The following is a 24,851-nucleotide window of genomic DNA, read 5'->3' on the forward strand; positions in this document are numbered from 1 at the left end:
CTACATGTTCTCCAATGTTTATCACTTTCCTCTCCGTCTCGCACACTTTATCTCGCATCCTCCATTAAGGTGATTGAAGTCCCTTTGTCAGTGTGTACAGTATATAGTAGATTATTCTCTCTCTCTCTCTCTCTCTCTCTCTCTCTCTCTCTCTCTCTCTCTCTCTCTCTCTCTCTCTCTCTCTCTCTCTCTCTCTCTCTCTCTCTCTCTCTCTCTCTCTCTCTCTCTCTCTCTCTCTCTCTCTCTCTCTCTCTCTCTCCCCTCTGTTTCTGCCTTTAAACCTCCAGTCACTGCCATCCACTTGGACAGCGTTTTCTCTCACAGATGTTGTGCTAAACATGCGTTCTGCTTCATCTGACTTGGTGCATTTGGATTTTGTTAATTGATACCATTTTGTCATTGTGGATCAAACTTATTGTATTTATTATATTTACCATTGACTTGTGATCCATATTGAGAATGTAGATAGATAGATAGATAGATAGATAGATAGATAGATAGATAGATAGATAGATAGATAGATAGATAGATAGATAGATAGATAGATAGATAGATAGATAGATAGATAGATAGATAGATAGATAGATAGATAGATAGATAGATAGATAGATAGATAGATAGATAGATAGATAGATAGATAGATAGATAGATAGATAGATAGATAGATAGATAGATAGATAGATAGATAGATAGATTCCAAGATGGCGTAGCAGTGCGGTCGCTTTTATTCATTCTCCTTGTGTAAATATCCCGTTTCTTGTTTTTTTTTGTCTATTTTGTATATATTTCTCAATTTTTACTTTTCATTCTTTAACTAAATATACTTTCCTGCAACCCGCCTCACCCAACGTGGAAAGGATTCTATTATTTCTTTATAACTTTCATCAAGAACCGTAAGCTGAAACTAGCTGAAACTAGTGTAGCTGCAACTGAATGGCTACTTGATATTAGTCACCGTTAGCGTCTTCACCACTGTCCGTGGCCTACACTATCCACCAGCCAGCTCTAGCTCTAGCCTGGACAATTCGTCGGCCAGTCTGCACAGCGTGCTATCGACCCAGCGTGCTATCGACCCAGAGCTTATTGGACTTTCTGCCGGAATCACTGGACCCTAGCGCCGGATCATCGCAACCAGCTAGCTAGCTGCAACCTGTTGTTGGCTGATTACCATTGTCCTGTAGCAAGCACCAGTTAGCCTTGAGCTAGCCTCAGGCCCATCTCCCGGCTATCTACCTCTCTGTCAACCGGACGCGACCTCCTAGTGTTGACACTGAGCCCCGCCGATCCAACACGACTGGTTTGCCGACGAAATAGTCTGATGTGGTTTCAACAGGCTTCCCGTTGCGACGACCATGAAGATCCATCTGCCAGCCCCGGCCCGCTAGCACACGCAAACTACAACTGTGCTCCCTGCTAGCTGTGCTGAAGCACCAATTTGAACTGCTCTCGGACTCACATATTGCTGTTTACTGGACCTTATGATCACTCAGCTGCACAGCTGATGCCTGCTGGACTGTTCCTTTACACGGTACCCTGTCCTGTTTATTCTGTTTAGCCTTAGCCCAAACGTTATCGCTATTTCCAGCTGTTGTCTTAGCTCTCTCTAATAACACCTGTGACTGCTTTATGCCTCTCTCCCATGTCAATTATGCCTTGCCTATTGCTGTTTGGGTTAGTTCTTATTATACAATTTCACTGTAGAACCCCTAGTCCCTCTCAAACTGCCTCAAATAGTTCCTTTGTTCCACCCCCCATACACGCCGAGACCGGCTCAATCGGTGCCTCCAGTGACGCTATCTCTTTCATTGTTACCTAACGCTTAGGGTTACCTGAACTGTACTCATATCCTTCCATATCCTTTTCTGTACATAATGCCCTGAATCTTTTCTACAACGCCCGGAGAACTGCCCCCTTTATTCTATGTACCCAACGCACTAGAAGACCAGTTCTTAAAGCCTTTAGTCGTATCCTTATTCTAGTCCTCCTCTGTTCCTCTGGTGATGTAGAGGCTAACCCAGGCCCTGCAGCCCCCAGTATCAATCCTACTCCCCAGGAGCTATCATTTGTTGACTTCTGTAACCGTAAAAGTCTTGGTTTTCTGCACGTAAATATCAGAAGCCTCCTTCCTAAGTTTGAGTTATTCACTGCGTTAGCACACTCCGCCAACCCTGATGTTCTAGCAGTGTCTGAATCCTGGCTTAGGAAGGCCACCAAAAATTCTGAAATTTCCATCCCCAACTATAACATTTTCCGTCTAGATAGAACTGCCAAAGGGGGTGGAGTTGCAATCTACTGTAGAGATAGCCTGCAGAGCTCTATCATACTATCCAGGTCTGTGCCCAAACAGTTTGAGCTTCTACTTCTAAAAATCCACCTTTCCAGAAATAAATCTCTCACTGTTGCCGCTTGCTACAGACCCCCCTCAGCCCCCAGCTGTGCCCTGGACACCATATGTGAATTGATTGCCCCCCATCTATCCTCAGAGTTCGTACTGCTTGGTGACCTAAATTGGGATATGCTTAACACCCCGGCCATCCTACAATCTAAACTAGATGCCCTCAATCTCACACAAATTATCAACGAACCTACCAGGTACAACCCTAAATCCGTAAACATGGGTACCCTCATAGATATCATCCTAACTAACTTACCCTCTAAATACACCTCCGCTGTCTTCAACCAGGATCTCAGTGATCACTGCCTTATTGCCTGCGTCCGTAACGGGTCCGCGGTCAAACGACCACCCCTCATCACTGTCAAACGCTCCCAAAAACACTTCAGCGAGCAGGCCTTCCTAATTGACCTGGCCCAGGTATCCTGGATGGATATAGATCTCATTCCGTCAGTAGAGGATGCCTGGTTGTTCTTTAAAAGTAATTTCCTCTCAATCTTAAATAAACATGCCCCATTCAAAAAATACAGAACTAAGAACAGATATAGCCCCTGGTTCTCCTCAGACTTGACTGCCCTTGACCAGCACAAAAACATCCTGTGGCGTACTGCATTAGCATCAAATAGCCCCCGCGATATGCAACTTTTCAGGGAAGTTAGGAACCAATATACACAAGCAGTTAGGAAAGCAAAGGCTAACTTTTTCAAACAGAAATTTGCATCCTGTAGCACTAACTCCAAAAAGTTTTGGGACACTGTAAAGTCCATGGAAAATAAGAGCACTTACTCCCAGCTGCCCACTGCACTGAGGCTAGGAAACACTATCACCACCGATAAATCTACAATAATCGAGAATTTCAACAAGCATTTTGCTACGGCTGGCCATGCTTTCCACCTGGCTACCACTACCCCGGCCACCAGCTCTGCACCCTCCGCTGCAACTTGCCCATGCCCCGCCCGCTTCTCCTTCACACAAATCCAGACAGCTGATGTTCTGAAAGAGCTGCAAAATCTGGACCCCTACAAATCATCTGGGCTAGACAATCTGGACCCTTTCTTTCTAAAACTAGCCGCCGAAATTGTCGCAACCCCTATTACTAGCCTTTTCAACCTCTCTTTCGTAACGTCTGAGATCCCCAGAGATTGGAAAGCTGCCGCGGTCATCCCCCTCTTCAAAGGGGGTGACACTCTAGATCCAAACTGTTACAGACCCATATCCATCCTGCCCTGCCTTTCAAAAGTTTTTGAAAGCCAAGTCAACAAACAGATCACCGACCATTTCGAATCCCACCGTACCTTCTCCGCTATGCAATCCGGTTTCCGAGCTGGTCATGGGTGCACTTCAGCCACGCTCAAGGTCCTAAATGATATTATAACCGCGATCGATAATAGACAGTACTGTGCAGCCGTTTTCATTGACCTGGCCAAGGCTTTCGACTCTGTCAACCACCGCATTCTTATTGGCAGACTAAATAGCCTTGGTTTCTCAAATGACTGCCTCGCCTGGTTCACCAACTACTTCTCAGATAGAGTTCAATGTGTCAAATCGGAGGGCCTGTTGTCTGGACCTATGGCAGTCTCTATGGGGGTGCCACAGGGTTCAATTCTTGGGCCGACTCTTTTCTCTGTGTATATCAATGACGTCGCTCTTGCTGCTGGTGACTCTCAGATCCACCTCTACGCAGACGACACCATTTTGTATACATCTGGCCCTTCATTGGACACTGTGTTAACAAACCTCCAAACGAGCTTCAATGCCATACAACACTCCTTCAGTAGCCTCCAACTGCTCTTAAACACTAGTAAAACTAAATGCATGCTCTTCAACCGAACGCTGCTTGCACCCGCCCACCCGACTAGAATCACTACTCTCGACGGGTCTGACCTAGAGTATGTGGACAACTACAAATATCTAGGTGTCTGGTTAGACTGTAAACTCTCCTTCCAGACTCACATTAAGAATCTCCAATCCAAAGTTACATCTAGAATCGGTTTCCTATTTCGCAACAAAGCCTCCTTCACTCATGCTGCCAAACATGCTCTTGTAAAACTGACTATCCTACCGATCCTTGACTTCGGCGATGTCATTTACAAAATAGCCTCCAACACTCTACTCAGCAAATTGGATGTAGTCTATCACAGTGCCATCCGTTTTGTCTCCAAAGCCCCATATAATACCCACCACTGTGACCTGTACGCTCTTGTTGGCTGGTCCTCACTACATATTCGTCGCCAAACCCACTGGCTCCAGGCCATCTATAAATCACTGCTTTGCAAATCCCCGCTCATTAGTCACCATAGCAACACCCACCCATAGTCTGCGCTCCAGCAGGTATATCTCACTGGTCATCCCCAAAGCCAACACCTCCTTTGGCCGCAATTCCTTCCAGTTCTCTGCTGCCAATGACTGGAACGAAATGCAAAAATCTCTGAAGCTGGAGACACTTATCTCCCTCACTAACTTTAAGCATCAGTTGTCAGAGCACCTTACCGATCACTGCACCTGTACACAGCCCATCTGAAATTAGCCCGCCCAACTACCTCATCCCTATATTGTTATTTATTTTGCTCATTTGTACCCCAGTATCTCTATTTGCACATCATCTCTTGCACATCTATCATTCCAGTGTTAATACTAATTGTAATTATTTTGCACTATAGCCTATTTATTGCCTTACCTCCATAACTTGCTACATTTGCACACACTGTATATATATGTATTTCTGTTGTATTTTTGACTTTGTTTTGTTTTACCCCATATGTAACTCTGTGTTGTTGTTTTTATCGCACTGCTTTGCTTTATCTTGGCCAGGTCGCAGTTGTAAATGAGAACTTGTTCTCAACTGGTTTACCTGGTTAAATAAAGGTGAAATAAAAAATAAAAAATAAAAATAGATAGATAGATAGATAGATAGATAGATAGATAGATAGATAGATAGATAGATAGATAGATAGATAGATAGATAGATAGATAGATAGATAGATAGATAGATAGATAGATAGATAGATAGATAGATAGATACGACGAGAAATAACCAACCCCCTTTCTCTCCTCTCTCCACAGCTCTCATTGTGAGGAGCCGGCAGTGGTGTGAGATGATGCCTTGCTTGGAAGACGAGGGCTGTGACCTCTTAGTAAACCACTCAGGCTGGACCTGCACACAGCCGGGGGGCCGGGTGAAGACCACCACGGTAAGACAAGACTGCCAAGCCTCGTGACCACAATCTGTCACAGTTAAAGTGACCAGAGTTCATAGTCATAACACCTGTCCAGAGACCTGTCATAACACCTGTCCAGAGACCTGTCATAACACCTGTCCAGAGATCTGTCATAAGACCTGACCAGAGACGTCATAACACCTGTCCAGAGACCTGTCATAAGACCTGTCCAGAGGCCTGTCATAAGACCTGTCCAGAGACCTGTCATAACACCTGTCCAGAGACCTGTCATAACACCTGTCCAGAGACCTGTCATAAGTCTTGTCCAGAGACCTGTCATAAGACCTATCCAGAGACCTCTCATAAGACCTGTCCAGAGACCTGTCATAACTCCTGTCCAGAGACCTGTCATAAGACCTGTCCAGAGAACTGTCATAAGACCTGTCCAGAGACCTGTCATAACACCTGTCCAGAGACATGTCATAAGACATGTCCAGAGATCTGTCATAAGTCCTGTCCAGAGACCTGTCATAACACCTGTCCAGAGACCTGTCATAAGTCTTGTCCAGAGACCTGTCATAACACCTGTCCAGAGACCTGTCATAAGACCTGTCCAGAGACCTGTCATAACTCCTGTCCAGAGACCTGTCATAAGACCTGTCCAGAGAACTGTCATAAGACCTGTCCAGAGACCTGTCATAACACCTGTCCAGAGACATGTCATAAGACATGTCCAGAGATCTGTCATAAGTCCTGTCCAGAGACCTGTCATAACACCTGTCCAGAGACCTGTCATAAGTCTTGTCCAGAGACCTGTCATAACACCTGTCCAGAGACCTGTCATAAGACCTGTCCAGAGACCTGTCATAACTCCTGTCCAGAGACCTGTCATAAGTCCTCTCCAAATCAAATCAAATCAAATCAAATTTTATTGGCCACATGCGCCGAATACAACAGGTGCAGACATTACAGTGAAATGTTTACTTACAGCCCTTAACCAACAGTGCATTTATTTTTAACAAAAAAGTTTACAAAAAAAAAATATAGATATATATAAATAACAACAACAAAAAAAGTGTTGAGAAAAAAAGAGCAGAAGTAAAATAAAATAACAGTAGGGAGGCTATATATACAGGGGGGTACCGGTGCAGAGTCAATGTGCGGGTGCACCGGCTAGTTGAGGTAGTTGAAGTAATATGTACATGTGGGCAGAGTTAAAGTGACTATGCATAAATAATTAACAGAGTAGCAGCAGCGTAAAAGGATGGGGTGGGGGGCAGTGCAAATAGTCCGGGTAGCCATGATTAGCTGTTCAGGAGTCTTATGGCTTGGGGGTAGAAGCTGTTGAGAAATCTTTTGGACCTAGACTTGGCACTCCGGTACCGCTTGCCGTGCGGTAGCAGAGAGAACAGTCTATGACTAGGGTGGCTGGAGTCTTTGACAATTTTGAGGGCTTTCCTCTGACACCGCCTGGTATAGAGGTCCTGGATGGCAGGAAGCTTGGCCCCAGTGATGTACTGGGCCATACGCACTACCCTCTGTAGTGCCTTGCGGTCGGAGGCCAAGCAGTTGCCATACCAGGCGGTGATGCAACCAGTCAGGATGCTCTCGATGGTGCAGCTGTAGAATGTTTTGAAGATCTGAGGACCCATGCCAAATCTTTTCAGTCTCCTGAGGGGGAATAGGCTTTGTCGTGCCCTCTTCACGACTGTCTTGGTGTGTTTGGACCATGATAGTTCGTTGGTGATGTGGACACCAAGGAACTTGAAGCTCTCAACCTGTTCCACTACAGCCCCGTCGATGAGAATGGGGGCGTGCTCAGTCCTCTTTTTTTTCCTGTAGTCCACAATCATCTCCTTTGTCTTGGTCACATTGAGGGAGAGGTTGTTGTCCTGGCACCACACGGCCAGGTCTCTGACCTCCTCCCTATAGGCTGTCTCAGCGTTGTCGGTGATCAGGCCTACCACTGTTGTGTCGTCGGCATACTTAATGATGGTGTTGGAGTCGTGCCTGGCCATGCAGTCATGGATGAACAGGGAGTACAGGAGGGGACTGAGCACGCACCCCTGAGGGGCCCCCGTGTTGAGGATCAGTGTGGCAGATGTGTTGTTACCTACCCTTACCACTTGGGGGCGGCCTGTCAGGAAGTCCAGGATCCAGTTGCAGAGGGAGGTGTTTAGTCCAAGGATCCTTAGCTTAGTGATGAGCTTTGAGGGCACTATGGTGTTGAATGCTGAGCTGTAGTCAATGAATAGCATTCTCGCGTAGGTGTTCCTCTTGTCCAGGTGGGAAATGGCAGTGTGGAGTGCAATAGAGATTGCATCATCTGTGGATCTGTTGGGGCGGTATGCAAATTGGAGTGGGTCTAGGGTTTCTGGGATAATGCTGTTGATGTGAGCCATGACCAGCCTTTCAAAGCACTTCATGGCTACAGACGTCAGTGCTACGGGTCGGTAGTCATTTAGGCAGGTTATCTTAGAGTCCTTGGGCACGGGCACTATGGTGGTCTGCTTGAAACATGTTGGTATTACAGACTCAGTCAGGGACATGTTGAAAATGTCAGTGAAGACACTTGCCAGTTGGTCAGCACATGCTCGGAGTAATCCGTCTGGCCCTGCGGCCTTGTGAATGTTGACCTGCTTAAAAGTCTTACTCACATCGGCTACGGAGAGCGTGATCACATAGTCATCCGGAACAGCTGGTGCTCTCATGCATGCTTCAGTGTTGCTTGCCTCGAAGCGAGCATAGAAGTGGTTTAGCTCGTCTGGAAGTCTTGTGTCACTGGGCAGCTCGCGGCTGTGCTTCCCTTTGTAGTCTGTAATAGTTTTCAAGCCCTGCCACATCCGACGAGCGTCAGAGCCAGTGTAGTACGATTCAATCTTAGTCCTGTATTGACTCTTTGCCTGTTTGATGGTTCGTCGGAGGGCATAGCGGGATTTCTTATAAGCGTCTGGGTTAGAGTGCCGCTCCTTGAAAGCGGCAGCTCTACCCTTTAGCTCAGTGCGGATGTTTCCTGTAATCCATGGCTTCTGGTTGGGGTATGTACGTACGGTCACTGTGGGGACGACATCATCGATGCACTTATTGATGAAGCCAGTGACTGATGTGGTGTCCTCCTCAATGCTATCTGAAGAATCCCGGAACATGTTCCAGTCTGTGCTAGCAAAACAGTCCTGTAGCTTAGCATCTGTGTCATCTGACCACTTTTTTATTAACCGAGTCATAACACCTGTCCAGAGACCTGTCATAACTCCTGTCCAGAGACCTGTCATAACACCTGTCCAGAGACCTGTCATAAGACCTGTCCAGAGACCTGTCATAACACCAGTCCAGAGACCTGTCATAACACCTGTCCAGTGACCTGTCATAACACCTGTCCAGAGACCTGTCATAACACCTGTCCAGAGACCTGTCATAACACCTGTCCAGAGACCTGTCCTAAGACCTGTCCAGAGACCTGTCATTACACCTGTCCAGAGACCTGTCATAAGACCTGTCCAGAGACCTGTCAATACACCTGTCCAGAGACCTGTCATAAGACCTGTCCAGAGACCTGTCATAAGACCTGTCCAGAGACCTGTCATAAGAGCTGTCATTAGACCTGTCATAAGACCTGTCCAGAGACCTGTCATAAGACCTGTCCAGAGACCTGTCATAATACCTGTCCAGAGACCTGTCATAAGACCTGTCCAGAGACCTGTCATAAGACCTTTCCAGAGACCTGTCATAAGACCTGTCCTGTGTTTTCCCTTGATGTGTTTGGTGAAGGTGCAGAGGCCCCTGTGGAAACATTCAAAACTGCCCTACTTGTCATTTTCAGGATAACTCAATTGAATGACTCTTTGTCACCTATGTCTATGTGGTCAGTGACTGATGCAATCAGTTTGTATGGCTGCGTCACGTAGCTCTTTCAATGTGTTACAGAATGTGTTTTGTCTGTCTTTATGTGATAACAGAAAGGAAACCAAAGCTTAAGTGTGTTGATGAAATAATTCTCACTCATGCGCACTTAATGCCACTCCCTGAATGGTACTTCTGTCGCTCTCTTGTCAGGGCATCCATTTCATGGGTGATCAAGGAGCTCCATTTCAATAGGGTCGTTATGCTGCGTTCATTTGCATCCCCATCATAGGCACGTCGTCTGATGTTCATAAATGTAGCAGAAAGGTTGTTCATTTATAACTACGCCATACAGCGTTTGCAGAACACCTGCACTGCAGCTCATCAACCTAATCGCTTTTTTGATAACATTCATACAAAGATTAAGGCATTACCTAAAAGCTTATAATTTACAAATTTGTCATTGCATTAATTAAGGTTGCATACTTCTGTCTGTTATCAAAAGCAACTAACATACACATCCTCCTAACATACAGATCCTATAGGGGTCTTCTGACTATCATAAACACCTGTGATATTCTTCTGCATCGCAAAGAATCAGGTAGAATTCGCTGAATTTCCCCCCAGAAATGTCTTGAAGGCTGAGGGGTAGTCATGCATGCTCAGGCCTTCAGTGCCATGGTTGGCGGCCTGAGACAGGAGGCTGGTGGGCTGTCAGTCTAGGCACTGAATAATGAAACCTGTCAACCCAAGGATAGCATTGAAAGTCCAGCATTTTATGTGCAGAAACCCTCTGTTCAGGCGCCATTGCTTTCAATGGGGCTTGTTTTAAAGATGGACAGGGGGCAAGGGAGCTGCTAACCCTGTAAATTCTGTGTAAAATAACAGTTGTCTCTTGGTGGACTGTTAGAACCATCTCCTGTATGGCGGTGGCAGGCTTGTGGCCGATGCTAAGCGATTCTGCTATGTAACCACAAAGCTTTAGCAGGGATAAGAAAACAAGCCTTTTCTTCTAACTTAACAACAAACAGACCTCCAAAGTTAAGCCCTGCCCTGGCTGACTACACAGAAACTAATGAATTCAGATGTTGTTATAGAGTACATTTAACTAAATTATGTTGAACCGCTTTGCCCCAGACTAAAAAATAAAAAGTATTGTGCAAGTCACAGTAACCAGTGACATTTTCATCCAAGGGCATTGTCTACAGGTGGTCTCAAAACTATGAATTGGGCTTGAGTACATTTTTATTTTTGTATAATCACATACAGGACATTAACACATCACATTACATAATGTTTGCAAAATGTTTAGGCATGTTACCACATGTATTGGATTATATATTTATATTTTATACAGTACTAAGTAGTACACAATGACCCAGAGGCAATACTGATTTCTAATTCATGAAATAAGTAGTGGTTATGTCAAACTGTTCTCTCCATACTTAAAACTTGAGCATTTTGACTTGGATATCGTTGAGATATGCCAGCGTTCTCTAACTCTGGTCATGGAGAGCCACTGGGTGTGCAGGCTTCCGATCCAGCCCCATGGTAACACCTGATATAGCTAATCAATAACCTGGTGAGCAGCTAATTAGTCGAATCAGGTGTGCTAGGTTAGGGTTGGAATGAAAGCCTCCAGTAGGGTACAGCAGCTCTACTGGAGCCTGAGGTCTAACATATAGCTTAGTACATGATAGCCAAATATGTGCAGCTTAATGTGTATAAAAGTTACTCTGTTTTTTTTATGAGACTATAAAGATGAATATAACAGCTTCAATATATTTTTTACAGCATGCTAATGCAATGTATATAAAATGCCTTTTACAGTGTGAAAGTTACAATATTAGACTCATTAAACTGATTTTCTTAAAATTTCCAAACGTTCTCATATGGGACGCCCTTAAGCACGTCAGCATATTCTGCAATTCAATTTCCACATTTATTTTACGGAGCCACGTTTTACTTTATCTAAGATTAACAAGCATGATTTCAGCTTTCTTGGAAAAGGTAGATTTGTTGTAGCTCTGTCTCTTGGCTGTTTTGTGTCCCCTGATGAATGTTCCTCACAGCATGGCAATATCTTCTGTCATTCAGTGGATGCTGAATCATGTTCAGACTTAGTATCATGTTCAAACCAAACTCCTTGTGCTTGTACCTGGATATTGTGTCATGGGCATCTAAAATGGTGCAATGTAATTGGACAGATTTAACAATGGGAGTGGGTGTTCTTCCCTGCATGACTCTATTGCTGAGAGAGAAGGAAAGGGATTCAGAAAGAAAGAAGAAAAGTGAGGCAGAGAGAGTGGGGAGAGAGGAAGTAGAGAGGAAGTAGATAGAGTCACCTGCCAAATCAACTCAGGATACCTGGTGACTTTTCTGACAGTATAATAGGCTAACAATGGCAGAGGAATTAGTTTTTTTGCTATATAAAGACATGGATCATTTGATCAGTGAACCCCAATATTACGGCATGTTTAACATAATATTTCCATCTTATAAGTTTCAAGCTGGTAAGAAAAATGTAGGCCTATTTTCCATTTAGCAGAATGATTTAGGGGCAGTGGCGGTTCATCACATATCTGTGTAGCCTATGCTTTAGTCTTTTGTCATTCATTGTCATGCCAAGCAGTCTGGGCTCGCTGTCATCGTCTGTCTAGATTTTTTTGAGCAATAAGGGCGAGGAGTAGAGCAGGCCTTATCCTGATTCAATAAATACCTGCAGCCACACAATCTAATCACAGACATTGTTGACACAGGCAGGTATGCAGCTAGCAAGCCAAATTCATTTGAAACTGTCCTTACTGCACATACTCTAGTCTTGACCTGCATTAACGCACTTGTGTTGACATGTTTAGATATTGTCCATGAGATACTCTGTGTAACGTCACAAAATCAAGTGCCGTGGGATCTTTAGTGACCACAGAGAGTCAGGACATCCGTTTAACGTCCCATCCCAAAGACGGCACCCTACACAGGGCAATTTCCCCAATCACAACCAGTTACCCTGCCCAAAATCTCTTTGCATATGACCAGCTAAAGCAGTGGACCAGAAGGTTTGGCACAACAAAGAATAAGGTGGAGCTGTTACAGGCTAATGCACAAACAGGCTAGTTTTTTTTTTGCTTTGAGATATTTGCCAATTGCCTATTTAACTCAATCAAAACTCATCTTGTTTTGTTCTCAAAACAAATTCCTTTTATTTATTTTGACCAAAACGTAATTATGTGCATACCCAGGAAACACAGCTCCTTTTGTTTTCCCATTAATTTGAACAGGGCCTATGTTATCACAAAAGAATTATGACAGATAACAACATGCATTTTATTAAAAACCAAAAAGCGGTTATTGCCATCCCATATTCACATTCACACTCTATTTGTAGATGCAGTGAAAGTTCTTAATTATATGATAAAGCTCATCGGTTATTACCTCTTTACTGTGTGGCAGGCTAGAAATGAACATTCTGTGGTACATCATCATTAACACTGAGGTATGAGATTACTGTAATCAGTCATATTTGGCAGCAGGCATGAACATTCAATGTGAAGAGACGGAGACAAGGAAGTTATGGTTCATTTTCATGTACTGTCAGGAGCCCAACTCTTTTCCTATGTATGCAACACATTTTTAATAAAGAATATTGGCATGAACTGTATGAATATATCTGCCGTGTGTGTGTGTCTGTGTGTGCGTGTGCGTGTGCGTGTGCGTGCAAGTGAGTGCCCAGCTCTTCCTATTCTATAAGAAGATCTATAAGAAGACAGGTAGACTGGGCTGTGGTGGAGCTGATTCTCTTTCCCTAATTGATCCCATTGGGCAGCCAGGCTTTACCAGGACCAATCAAATCACAGTTCGAACACAATCACCATGGAGAGGACAGCTGCTCGTCTAAACGCAGTGCAGAATGACTCAAGGTTGTAGGATCAGCCTACCCTTCACAAATCCTAAAATTATGCATTATGGAGGTGAAATGTTATATATACTGGTCATAGGTCAAAACATAAGAGGCCATGATAACCTCATCTCAGCATTCTCCAAATGTCAACACTGTTTCCCCTCTCTGCGGGAAACAGCAACTTTATTCCTCAGAATTACATTGAAATGTCAATTGCTGTTGACTAATCATAATTGATCTTGAGCATATGGTTCACCTTGCATCTTTATTATCTGTATCAACAACACTGTATCCTTATGCATTTATGATTTATCCCTGTATTCCACTTGTTGTGGCATCATTGCCCCATGCTTCCAAGCATCACTGTGCTTCGTCCTGTGCTAGCTATGCTACATTGCCATGAGTATCTATACATTGGGCAATACATTGGACAATTAAAAATCGAATAATTTTTCTATCAAAACAAATAACTGGGAATTCCTGGAGAAACGATAGAGGTGTAGCACTGCGATAGAGAATGTTTCAATTGCTACATATTTAAGATTGTTTTTGTTCACACAGAAAACGGGATTATATTGAAATATTGAACCCAAGTATACATTTTCACTGCGCAAAAACAAGTTTAACCTAACCAAAGAAAATGTAGCATCACTCTTAATTTAGTATAGGACCATGCTTCACTTCATCCCTATACATACCCTCTTCAAAAAAAGGGTTCCAAAAGGGTTCTGCGGCTGTCCCCATAGGAGAACCGTTTTTGGTTCCAGGTAGAACAGTTTTTGGTTCCAGGTAGAACTCTTTTAGGTTCCATGTAGAACCCTCTGTGAAAAGGGTTCAACATGCAACCCAAAAGGGTTCTACCTGGAACCAAAAGGAGTTATTCAAAGGGTTCTTCTATTGGGACAGCCAAAGAACCATTAAAGGTTCTAGACAGCACATTTTCTGTATGACGAAAAAATGCAAGAAGCTCTCCCTGTGATTTCAGGCCCTATGACGACACACACACAAAGACAGAACGCCTTGCCAGCCAGACAGACAGCGAAAGTCAACCACTTTTCAAGGACAGACAGGAGAGAAACAACTAACTGCAGATCCTGGCAGTCTAGAGCGACACAGCAAGGTACAGATGAATTCCGTTTCCCCTAAATGTCATATGCATGATTACTCCTTTGTGATGGCAAATGACACACTTGTTTTCTCTTCTGTAATGATGTTGGGCAAGATGACGCCGACAGACGTGCCAGCTCTGCTTCTAGCTCCTAAGCACAAGCATTTCGCTACACCCACAATAACATCAGCTAAATATGTGTATGTGACCAATAAAATGTGATTTGATTTGAACAGCATCCGGTGAAATATTGAACGCATTCAGACATGAACAGTGACTTGTCCGAGATGAACCTGTAGGGTTTCGATGTTAACACAGTAATGATATCTGTAATGATGGATACATTTATATTCGATCCCTGTTTAATCAGCTTGAGTCAATAATACAGGGGAGATTCAATTGGCAGGGTGCCAAAATCAAATAAATAAAAGTCTAGAACCCTGGTTCATTGGCCTTACCTTAATGTTTTGCCTCTGTTTTGGAATTCCTATTACAGATGTACAAGATGGTTACAAGACGGTTATGAATTATTCAATGCATACTCACCCCAAAGGTGCACTTGTTCGAAGTCTTCACCTGGAATCAACTACGAAACTTCCCTTTAAGGGACACAAATATTTTTCCTGCCCATATCCTCTTCCGTTGTTAATGTTTCTAGAAACCTTTGAGTGCGATCCCGAAATATAAATATACTGTCTCCCTATGTCGGGGCATCTGTGCTATGCATGATTTCCACTGTAGTCTGGTTTGGATTCAAGCAGGCAAATGATGCTATGGCTAAAGAAAACCAACCATGGTATATTTAAGCAAAAAGGCCTGAGGGGGTGTGGTATATGGCCAATATACCACAGCTAAGGGCAGTTTTTTAGCACGACACAACGCGGAGTGTCTGGATACAGCCCTTTGCCGTGGTATATTGGCCATATTCCACAAACTAGAGGTACCTTATTGCTATTATTAACTGGTTACCAACGTAATTAGAGCAGTAAAAATAAATGTTTTGTCATACCCATGGTATACGGTCTGATATACCACGGCTGTCAGCCAATCGGCATTCAGGGCTCGAACCACCCGGTTTATAATTGTCTGTAGTCTGCTTGTGGATCTCTGTCAGGGAATGTTTACTTGTGAGGTCATTTTTGATAATGTGTGTTTACTGATATTATTGTCCACTTGGGGAAATAATGTTTACAACATCATGCACAGATTAAAGGGCATTAAACATGTAGGACAACAATAATTACGTACAACTACAATACAGTCAACACAAAATATACAGTCAATATAGTGAAGGATAAACTGCAAGTTCATTTGATATCGGGGTTTGTAACGCATGGTTGAGATGCAAGGGGATGCTTGAATTATCAGTCATCAATATAGCAAGAATGACCTCTATACTGTGTCCTCTATTGCAATGGGGTAGGAAAAATGACGCCTGCATGACATTGTATTGTAAGTGTGGGGGCAGTAACTTATGCAGAGCACTAAGGCAAACTTCAGTTAAGTTGCTTTGTGAATGCCCTGAGAGCAGGGAAGACATTTTGCTTTGCTTTGTCATTTCCTCTATGATGTTGTCATAATTTGTAGCGTAACCAAATGGCTAGAGGGCAGTGTGGAGCCCCACACTATCTTTGGTACATTAAGGGCCGTGACAAATCGCCGTGATTTTGAAACGACTCTGATTACATTTAAAATCTTTATCTGTGTATGGAGAAGATCTGTCACACCCTTTAACCCCTGTAATGTTGGTTCATCAAAAGGGATGTTATTTAATTGAATGAAGGCTCAGTCAGACAGTGAGGTCTGCCTCACGACACAGTATTCACCACTTCATTTACGTCTTGTGCGCGTCTAATCTCAACCTGAGCAACAGCTTGGCATCATTAGAGAGAGTTCATTAACTGAAATGAACGTGACACAGTCAGAGAATAAAGAACATTCTGTGCAATTTTATCTACAGAATGCAAGAAAAAAATGTATTGTTAATATTTCAAAGTATTTACGAGAGAGAGAGAGAGAGAGAGACTTTAACTATTTGCACATTGTTACAACACTGTATATATACATAATATGACATTTGAAATGTCTTTATTCTTTTGAAACTTCTGAGTGTAATGTTTACTGTTAATATTTATTGTTTATTTCACTTTTGTTTACTATCTACTTCACTTGCTTTGGCAATGTTAACACACGTTTCCCATGCCAATAAAGCCCTTAAATTGAAATTGAATTGAATTGAAATTGAATTGAGAGAGAGAGAGAATATCTGCAGCTCGAAACATTCAGACTCCTGATGTCAACCCCCAATGTTTTCTGAATCACACATAACATACTGCATTGAGTCCCCTGAAGTGATGGGCTTGCCATTTTATCGACAGTAGCGTCACCATAAATGCATTGCTTACACAAGCAGAAGGGCTCTCAGAGCCAGATGTCGCATGTCGTCCTGCATTCTCTTCTCCCCTGATGGCTGTTGTGTTCCTATCGATTTCCAGGTCTCCTGACGATGGCGGGGACAGACGCTCCCGAGAGAGAGAGGGGATGGTGTGTGAGCTGCTTGCTATAGTCCATCGTCACCGCCTGTGTGGAGCATACGTCGTCTTATCATCAGCTGTCCGTCTATTGTTCTGTGCAGCAGCGTGAAGCCACGTAGAACCTACGTTGCCAAAGGCCCGGACTTCAAATACAGGAGCTGGAGCTTAACATTGAACATATGAACTTTGCAATGCTCTATTATTCCATGGGAGACCGAACATATTTTTCAGTTGAGTTTGGATAATTCTAATGTGTGTCGTCATGAACTTCTGGATCTGACCCAACCTAGACTTTGGACACGGGACACAAATGTTCTTTTGGAGTTTTACGCTTGGCAACTCCTCTGTAGTGATTTTACAGACCAAAGAAAAAGATAGCCGACTGCTCCATGTTTTGGAGGACACAGTGGACTTTGGGATAAGGGGTTTAGAGACTTCTCCAAGTTGATGAAACATGCAATCCCATATTCCCACTCACACTATTACAGACTCTAGACATACCCACAAATGTACACATGGTGATAAAAGTGATGTGTTGTGCAGAGTAATTGTGTACAAATGAATGACGGAAACTGGATGGCAAAAGTCAAGGGACATTGTGTAATTTGTCAATTATGTTTCTCTTGGACTACTAAACTGTACTTGTATACTCACTGCTCTATTTTGAACATACATTAAATCAAATATACATTTTCAATTGCTATATTTGGACGATTTTCAGTCAGCATGACTGGTTATAGTGAAACAAGCAAATCATTTCTCACCAGTAAAGAATTGGAGGAAAATAGTAAATCCGTCATATCTGTTTGGGGGAAAGAAACATTAAATGTATTTTCAAAAGCCTAAAGTTATATATTTAACAGTTTTATATGTTGTATCTTTGTAGAAAACCTTATTTAACACTGGAAATGTGGTCACATTGCCAATCATAAACTGTGGATACACAATGAGCTATGTCCTTAAGCTACTGGTCTCTCTTGTTCATTTGAACAAGTTTTTTCATCATAAAAAGTCAATTATTTAACATGAAATGAGGAAAGTACAGAATTAAAGTATTCAGATAATAGTACAGAGCCCATTTCTGAAGAAAGGTCATATGTTCTATATGTTCTACTTTTAAAGTCCCTCAGTAACCTTTGTGAAAATGTTGCACAATTTGGTGTTTTACTTTTCAAACCACTTTAACTACATTCAACAACCAAGTTACCGCCATTTTCAATGGAAGGGGGAGACATTTAGTGAGTTACCCATTGACGACTACAGTTCGCAACCAAAGCTCAGAAAGTTACAAGGCAACTTTGCAATAGCCAATGGGGGAAGGAAGCTCTCGAGCTAGTGAGCTTTGACACTGCTGGTTAGGCTACCACCAACATGCTGTTTTGCATGCTGTTCAAAAGAAACACACATGATGGACATTTTGGCAATATGCTACTGAAGGTAGTGAGCAGTATGAGCGTCCTGTTAGTAGTGCAAACCTAGTGGTGGGATTATGCCACAGCAGCTCAAAGTATTCTTCCTTGATCAGTATTGGATCAATGAGTGGCAAATACATACTCTATATGGGCCAATTTAAACACAACTTCTACCACTGTCTGTAGTCTCAATGCAAGTTTTCTCTGGGATTCTGTAAAGATGTTATGTTATATCAGAGACACTTCATGGGAATATCATATACATAGGTAAACATTGATTTACAACATCGATCATCCTACAGTACCATCTAGACAAACATGGATTTCATTAATTGTTTCCTCATAATTTCAACTGACTTTATCAACATAATCCGGTTGCATCAATGTGGCTAATTGGTATAATTAGTAAAAACGTCTCAATAACATACAGATTATACACAATATTTCCTTTAGATTTTGAGGATGGAAGACATGAGTATCATGCTCTTTAGATGTTGTTCTCACATGGCCATTTAAATGCCTTTGTGCCATCAAAGTAAAATTACAGCAAAGAGGATATCAAATCACTTGCATTGAGTATTTCCATATGACGTACAGTCCAAAATTAGTGGCACTCTTGATAAAGATGAGCAAAAAACAAATAATAAACATACTGAGCTCCAAAAAATGTATTTGTATTTATATAAATTACCACAGAAACAGAGCATCATATACAGTTGGGTGTGAAATTATTGACACCATTGATAAAGATGAGCAAACATCACTGTATAAAATAAAATATTCAAATACAATTTACTTAATACTAATGCAATTGCTCAGAGAAATAAATTTTGTTAAACAAGTAATATCTTCTTTTTTTTCTCAAAAAGATAGGGGTCAAAATTATTGGCACCCCGGTTTTCAATGTCTTTCAATACCTCACCTTGCGAGGATAACGGCACTGAGCCTTTTTCTGAAATGTTTTATGAATTGGAGAACACATTGGGAGGGATCTTAGACCATTCCTACATACAGAATCCTTCCAGATACTTGATATCTTTCATCTGTGCTTATGGACTGCCCTCTCCAATTCAAACCACATGTTTTCAATGGGGTTTAAGTCCAGAGACTGAGATGGCCATTGCAAAATGTTGATTTTGTAGATAAGTAATACTTTTTTTGCGGATTCTTATGTGTGCTTGGGGTTATTGTCTTTCTGGAAGATCCACTTGCGGCCAAGTTTCAGCCACCTGGCAGAGGCAACCAGGTTTTTGGCTAAAATGTCTTGGTACTGGGTAAAGTTCATGATGCCGTTAACCTTAACAAGGGCCCCAGGACCAGTGGAAGCAAAATAGCCCCATAACATCAAAGATCCACCACTATATTTTACAGTAGGTATGGGGTTCTTTCGGCAAGATCCACTACTGGTTTACGTGGCCAAAGAGCTCTATTATCATGTCATCCAACAAATATAAACGGCAAGACTTTTCTAAACGGCATCGGCACTTGGATTGGAACCTGTGCTATGGTCAGATGACATGAAAATAGAGCTCTTTGGCCAAGCACACCAGTGGTGGGTTTTGCATCGCAAGAAAGATGCATTTATCAAGGGTGCCAATCATTTTGGACCTGACTGTGTGTGAATATATTATCTTAATAGAATAGTTATGAGGCTTTTGAAAGCACAAAAAATACAGAATGGTTCAAATGTAGGACTTTAGTCTCAGATGCTGTGGTTTTATTACATTATCCGCTTTTATTTATGAACTTTATTCTGGCCTAGTTTTTGTACCTACAGTACTATTAACCCACTTAAACTGAGAGTAAAATGAATTTTGCTTCTGAAAGTCCTTATGCCATTTTGGTTTAAGGTATTTGGTAATAAATGTACTGTATTTTAAACAAAAGCTAAGTCATAGAAAGACATCACAAGTAGTTGACAGTAGGTTAACGTATACATTTTGCAAGATAGACTGTATGTGATTTTAGAATGTACTTGAATGTACTTCACCTTGTTGGCTTCGCACAAAATCGACCACGGAGACAGTGGCATGGAGGTTATTCTTCGACTGTGACTTTTTTAACCTCGGTTCCAGAATAGACCCCTTAAAAGGTGAGTGTATTGATATCAGGTGTTCCAAGAAACAATATCTTTCCCTTTAACCAATTTTACCATCAATCCTCTTCAGTCAATATTTGTGCAGTGAATGTACTCAGTAAATATTTTCTGCATAAATGATAGCTACCAGCAATCAATTTGTATAGTTGTATTTTATCATGGATTTCCTCAGGATCAGCAAACAACCGGGAGAAGAAAATGGCATGAAGTTGCTTAATAATAATAATAATAATAATAATAATAATAATAATAATAATAATAATAATAATAATAATAATATGCCATTTAGCAGACGCTTTTATCCAAAGCGACTTACAGTCGTGCGTGCATACATTTTTTTGTGTATGGCTGCCTAACAAGGTGGCTGACATATTTCATTCCCCTTGATTGAATTCCAATAACCTGCTGGTATCCTGGAGGCAAATGTGTTAGAAGTCATGCCTCTACATATTTAATTTGGGTATTAAAATAATCATGTGGGGTTTTCTCAAGCTATGGATTTTTCAGGTAAAATGATGGCAAGATGGACTCCCTTCTAATGTTCTAAACCAGGGGTGGCCCATTCATTCCAGCCCGCGGGGGGTTTGAGTAAAATTATATATATATATATTTATACATTTTTTGAAGGGGAGAGACATTTTTTGGGGGGGTTAAAAAAACACTCCAGGCCACACTTGAACGTCTAAAACTAGATAGAAAGTATGTAGAAATGATATTGGATCCATATATTTATATATTTTCAATTACCTGCATTTTGATTTTGATGGACAAATAGGTCCCCCAAAAAATCTGTGCAGCCCTCCATTGAATTTTGGTCCTCGAGCCAAAATCATTGCCCACACCTGCGCTAAAGGCATATCAAATGGGTCACGTATTAATGGCATAATGTTCACAAAAGCTGACGCATTGTGTGTGTGTGTGTGTGTGTGTGTGTGAGAGAGAGTGAGAGAGAGAGAGAAAGAAAGGTCTCTATTCAATATGTATCACTGAAGTTCAACGTGACAGTGTGATTGAAATTTAAACACAATGTTCCCGTGTTAGCGGAGACTACATTCACGGTAAACGGTGCATTGGAAATTACCTTTAAATGTTTATTGCACGATCTGTAACTCTTCAGCGATACACATTCAATAGAGCCCAAAGTATCTTCCTCCAACACAACACTGATTTTCTATTTGCGATGAAGTCCATGTCCTTTTACAGGTGATGAAAAAGACCTGACCATTTGAAACAACTGAAGATTTATAATATGGTGTAAAGTTATTTTTGTTTTATCCTTGAAACCTTTGGTTGACTGTCCAGGGTCTGTGCTGTAACAAAGTGACAGACCATTTTTCTAATCTCTATCTTTAGTTCCCCACCAAAGAAAGTTCCGCGTTACAGAGAGGAACCAAACACATCGGACACAAACCTGATGTTTTAATATGATTGATGCATACTGTAACATTAACTTTCAATTAAATTGTCACATTGTACATTGTTGCTTGAATTACATACAATATGGAATGTTTTACTGTGCGTGCAATGGGGAAAGTACAATCAATATGCAATATACCTTCCACAGCTGCTTCCCCTACGGCTAAGGCAGCTATTATTTTCCCTCAGGCGAAAGATGTCAGGGGGAGAAAACATGGAAACACTACAAAGTCCCTGTGGTGTCATTAGTGTGTCAATATGTACAGTGTTTTATCTTAGACCTGCTGAACTATGCAAAACGGGTCAGCAATACAGCAAAACACAATTGCCATTTTTTTTTAAACACTAAAAAAACATAGCAGATAATGCACAACAAAAACAAACAACAAAAAAATTATACTTTCACATACATTTTTCCAAATTACCAGGCAATGAAATATGTGCACTCCCTCTCACATTCAATAATAAACCATGTAATTGTAGCTGCTTGGTAGATTACTTCTATTGACAGATTTTCCTGTTCTTCCTTTTCTCTCACTCTTTCCTCCTGAGTCACCCCAGCTCTTGTCCTTCACTCATCCTCCTCTTCGCCCTCGTCCTCCATGGGCTCGGCGGAGATCTGCCTGTGTCAGCCAGGCGTCAAGGTCCATTTAACATCACTAACAGCCTGCATACATTAGCTCTTATTACACAGCTACCGCCTGGCCACTCCACCATCGCTGCAGCAGTACTCTGGCATGTGGTGTGTGCAGAGATGGGCAAAAATACAATTACAAAATACCACAAAGATCAATGTATGAAAATAAACATCTAAATAGTTGTATTTTGTAATGTATTGAATTAAAATACATATATATATATTTTATACATTTGCAAGTAGCCAGCACGAACATTCTCAGTAACGGTTACAAAAACATTTTTCTCGCTATGACTGTGATATGTTGTTGTTTATCTACCTTAGTTGAGCAAGTCACTCTGGATAAGAGTGTCTGCTGAATGACCAACATGTAAATGTAAATGTGAAAATGAACATAACAAAATGAACTGCAAAGCACACTGGGTATTATTATTGGCATTGTTTTGGGGCGGAGCTCATTAGAATAATATTCTGCATGCTTTGCAATTGTTCATTTTTACATTTAAATTTAAATTTTAGTAATTTAGCAGACAGTCTTATCCAGAGCGACTTACAATTAGTGCATTCATTTTAAGACAGCTAGGTGAGACAACAACCTGTCACAATCGTATAAAGCACATTTCCCTCAGCAAAGTATTTATGAACATTTTTACATATACATTTATATTTAGTTAATTTAGCAGACGCTCTGATCACACCATAGTGCTATCAGACTTCTGATACCAATGCAGGGTGAAAGGGGGTTCACAAGATGTGAACCGCTATAAACAATATAAATATATAGAAAAGTATTTTGTATTTTGAAAATACAAATTACAGTATTTTGAAAATACTAAATATATTGGAGTGTAGTTCAGCCCAGTGTAATTCAAACCACAAAATACGTATTTCAAATACATGTAACAGAAATACTACCCGTGTGTGTGTCTCTGTGTGTGTGTGACTGCTAACACACCTCCCTCCTCACCAGTCAAATCCATAAAGTGTGCTAGGGCTTCTGTGTTTGATTATTGAATGGCTGAATTATTGAATGGCTCTAGGGTGCATTAGGTAATACTGTATATTTGTAACTAATTGACCTTATGTTTTCATATTTTCATTCATTTCTCTACTGAGACTCTAGCAGGGTTGAATTCCTCATGCAATATTATAGAGATTTCTTTGTATTCCATTTGTGAATTTGAGAGTGGTTACATTTCCCCAGACCCATCCCTCAGCTTTATACTATACCAAGCAACTCAGTCTGTGATAAGAAAGGTTTCCATTGGGCTGAAACACCAAATCAGGATTTTGGATTTAATCAGTTGTTTTTTTGTCTTTTCAAGCCGGTCCAGCAATTCAATCTGTGATAAGAAAGCATTGCAGGGGCTGGCTTTCCCTGAAACCGGCTTTAGAAAGGCTAGTGGAAACGAGCACTGTCATTATCTGGGCACGAGGGAACAAACTGAATCTTCTAGTCACCCTGCATGTGCACGCAAAATGGACTTGGCAAAGCCAGAGAAGGGTCTATTAAAACCTACCAGCTTCATTGACTGGATGCCATTAAAATGTTACCAATGTCTTGATCAGATAGTGGCCTCTCTCCCCCCTCTTTAATTTAGTCTGTAGAGCCTGTGTTTTACATTCAGACAGCATCTGCCCAGACATAAAGACCTATCTGGGATTGCATACAGAAGGTTTGGGTAATGATGCTGCTTCAACAGATGGTTTCATGGCTGCTCTGCCTCTACAGGGGCAGTGGAGGAGTCTTGAAAGGGGGCCAGCGAGAAAAGGTATGCAAATAACCACTACTCCCCCCCCACCTCCTGACCTCACATCTGATAGGACTGAGGTGGGTGGAAGCAATATGGTGGAAACCCTCTCAACTATCATTGCTCACAACAATGAAAGTAGACAAGGTACTGTTTGCCAGGCTGGACTAACCAAAAAACTAAATTCCTTTCTTATGTTTTTCAAAGCTACCAATGCAAAGCCAAACAACAGTGATGAATATGTGGAAATGAGGAGACCTCCCGTTCATCATCAGTTTCTGGTGCGTTGGGTTTAGCTCCACTGCATCCAGATGAACCAAAGCAGCTGGAAGCCCGGCCTGCTCATTCACAGCCTAAATGAGAAAAATTAGCACCTTTGCCAGTTCCTTTATAACCCTATTTCCATCCTGTCAGCTCTTATTAGGAACAGAGAGAGGTGACAATAGACCAAAATATGCATGAGAGAAGGCCCAGCCCATCCCATCAAGGTAATTCTGACCCCCACTTACCAAACTGCCAGCTGATTTCCTGGTTGCATAGCTGCTTTTTTTCTCTCCCTTTGCTGAAACTGTAGATGGTAACAGCAATTGCCTGATATCCTCCCTTA

At 41.9% G+C, this 24,851-nt stretch overlaps 1 protein-coding gene across 1 annotated transcript in view; it reads left to right on the top strand.

Moving 5' to 3' along the window:
* Window positions 1-16,979, top strand: part of LOC311148532 (chemokine-like protein TAFA-5) — a gene marked incomplete at its 5' end in the record, with an annotated part of 106,079 nt that extends 89,100 nt beyond the window's left edge. The window contains 3 exons of the mRNA XM_084185514.1: window positions 5,456-5,583; window positions 14,274-14,408; window positions 16,892-16,979. Coding sequence (XP_084041640.1) covers window positions 5,456-5,583; window positions 14,274-14,282 — 137 coding nt within the window. The 3' untranslated portion in view covers window positions 14,283-14,408; window positions 16,892-16,979. The remainder of the gene's footprint in view (window positions 1-5,455; window positions 5,584-14,273; window positions 14,409-16,891) is intronic.
* Between the last annotated feature and the right edge of the window lie 7,872 nt (window positions 16,980-24,851).

Source organism: Coregonus lavaretus, assembly GCF_964263955.1.
Source record: "Coregonus lavaretus genome assembly, chromosome: 21".
In the NCBI taxonomy this organism is placed as follows: domain Eukaryota; kingdom Metazoa; phylum Chordata; class Actinopteri; order Salmoniformes; family Salmonidae; genus Coregonus; species Coregonus lavaretus.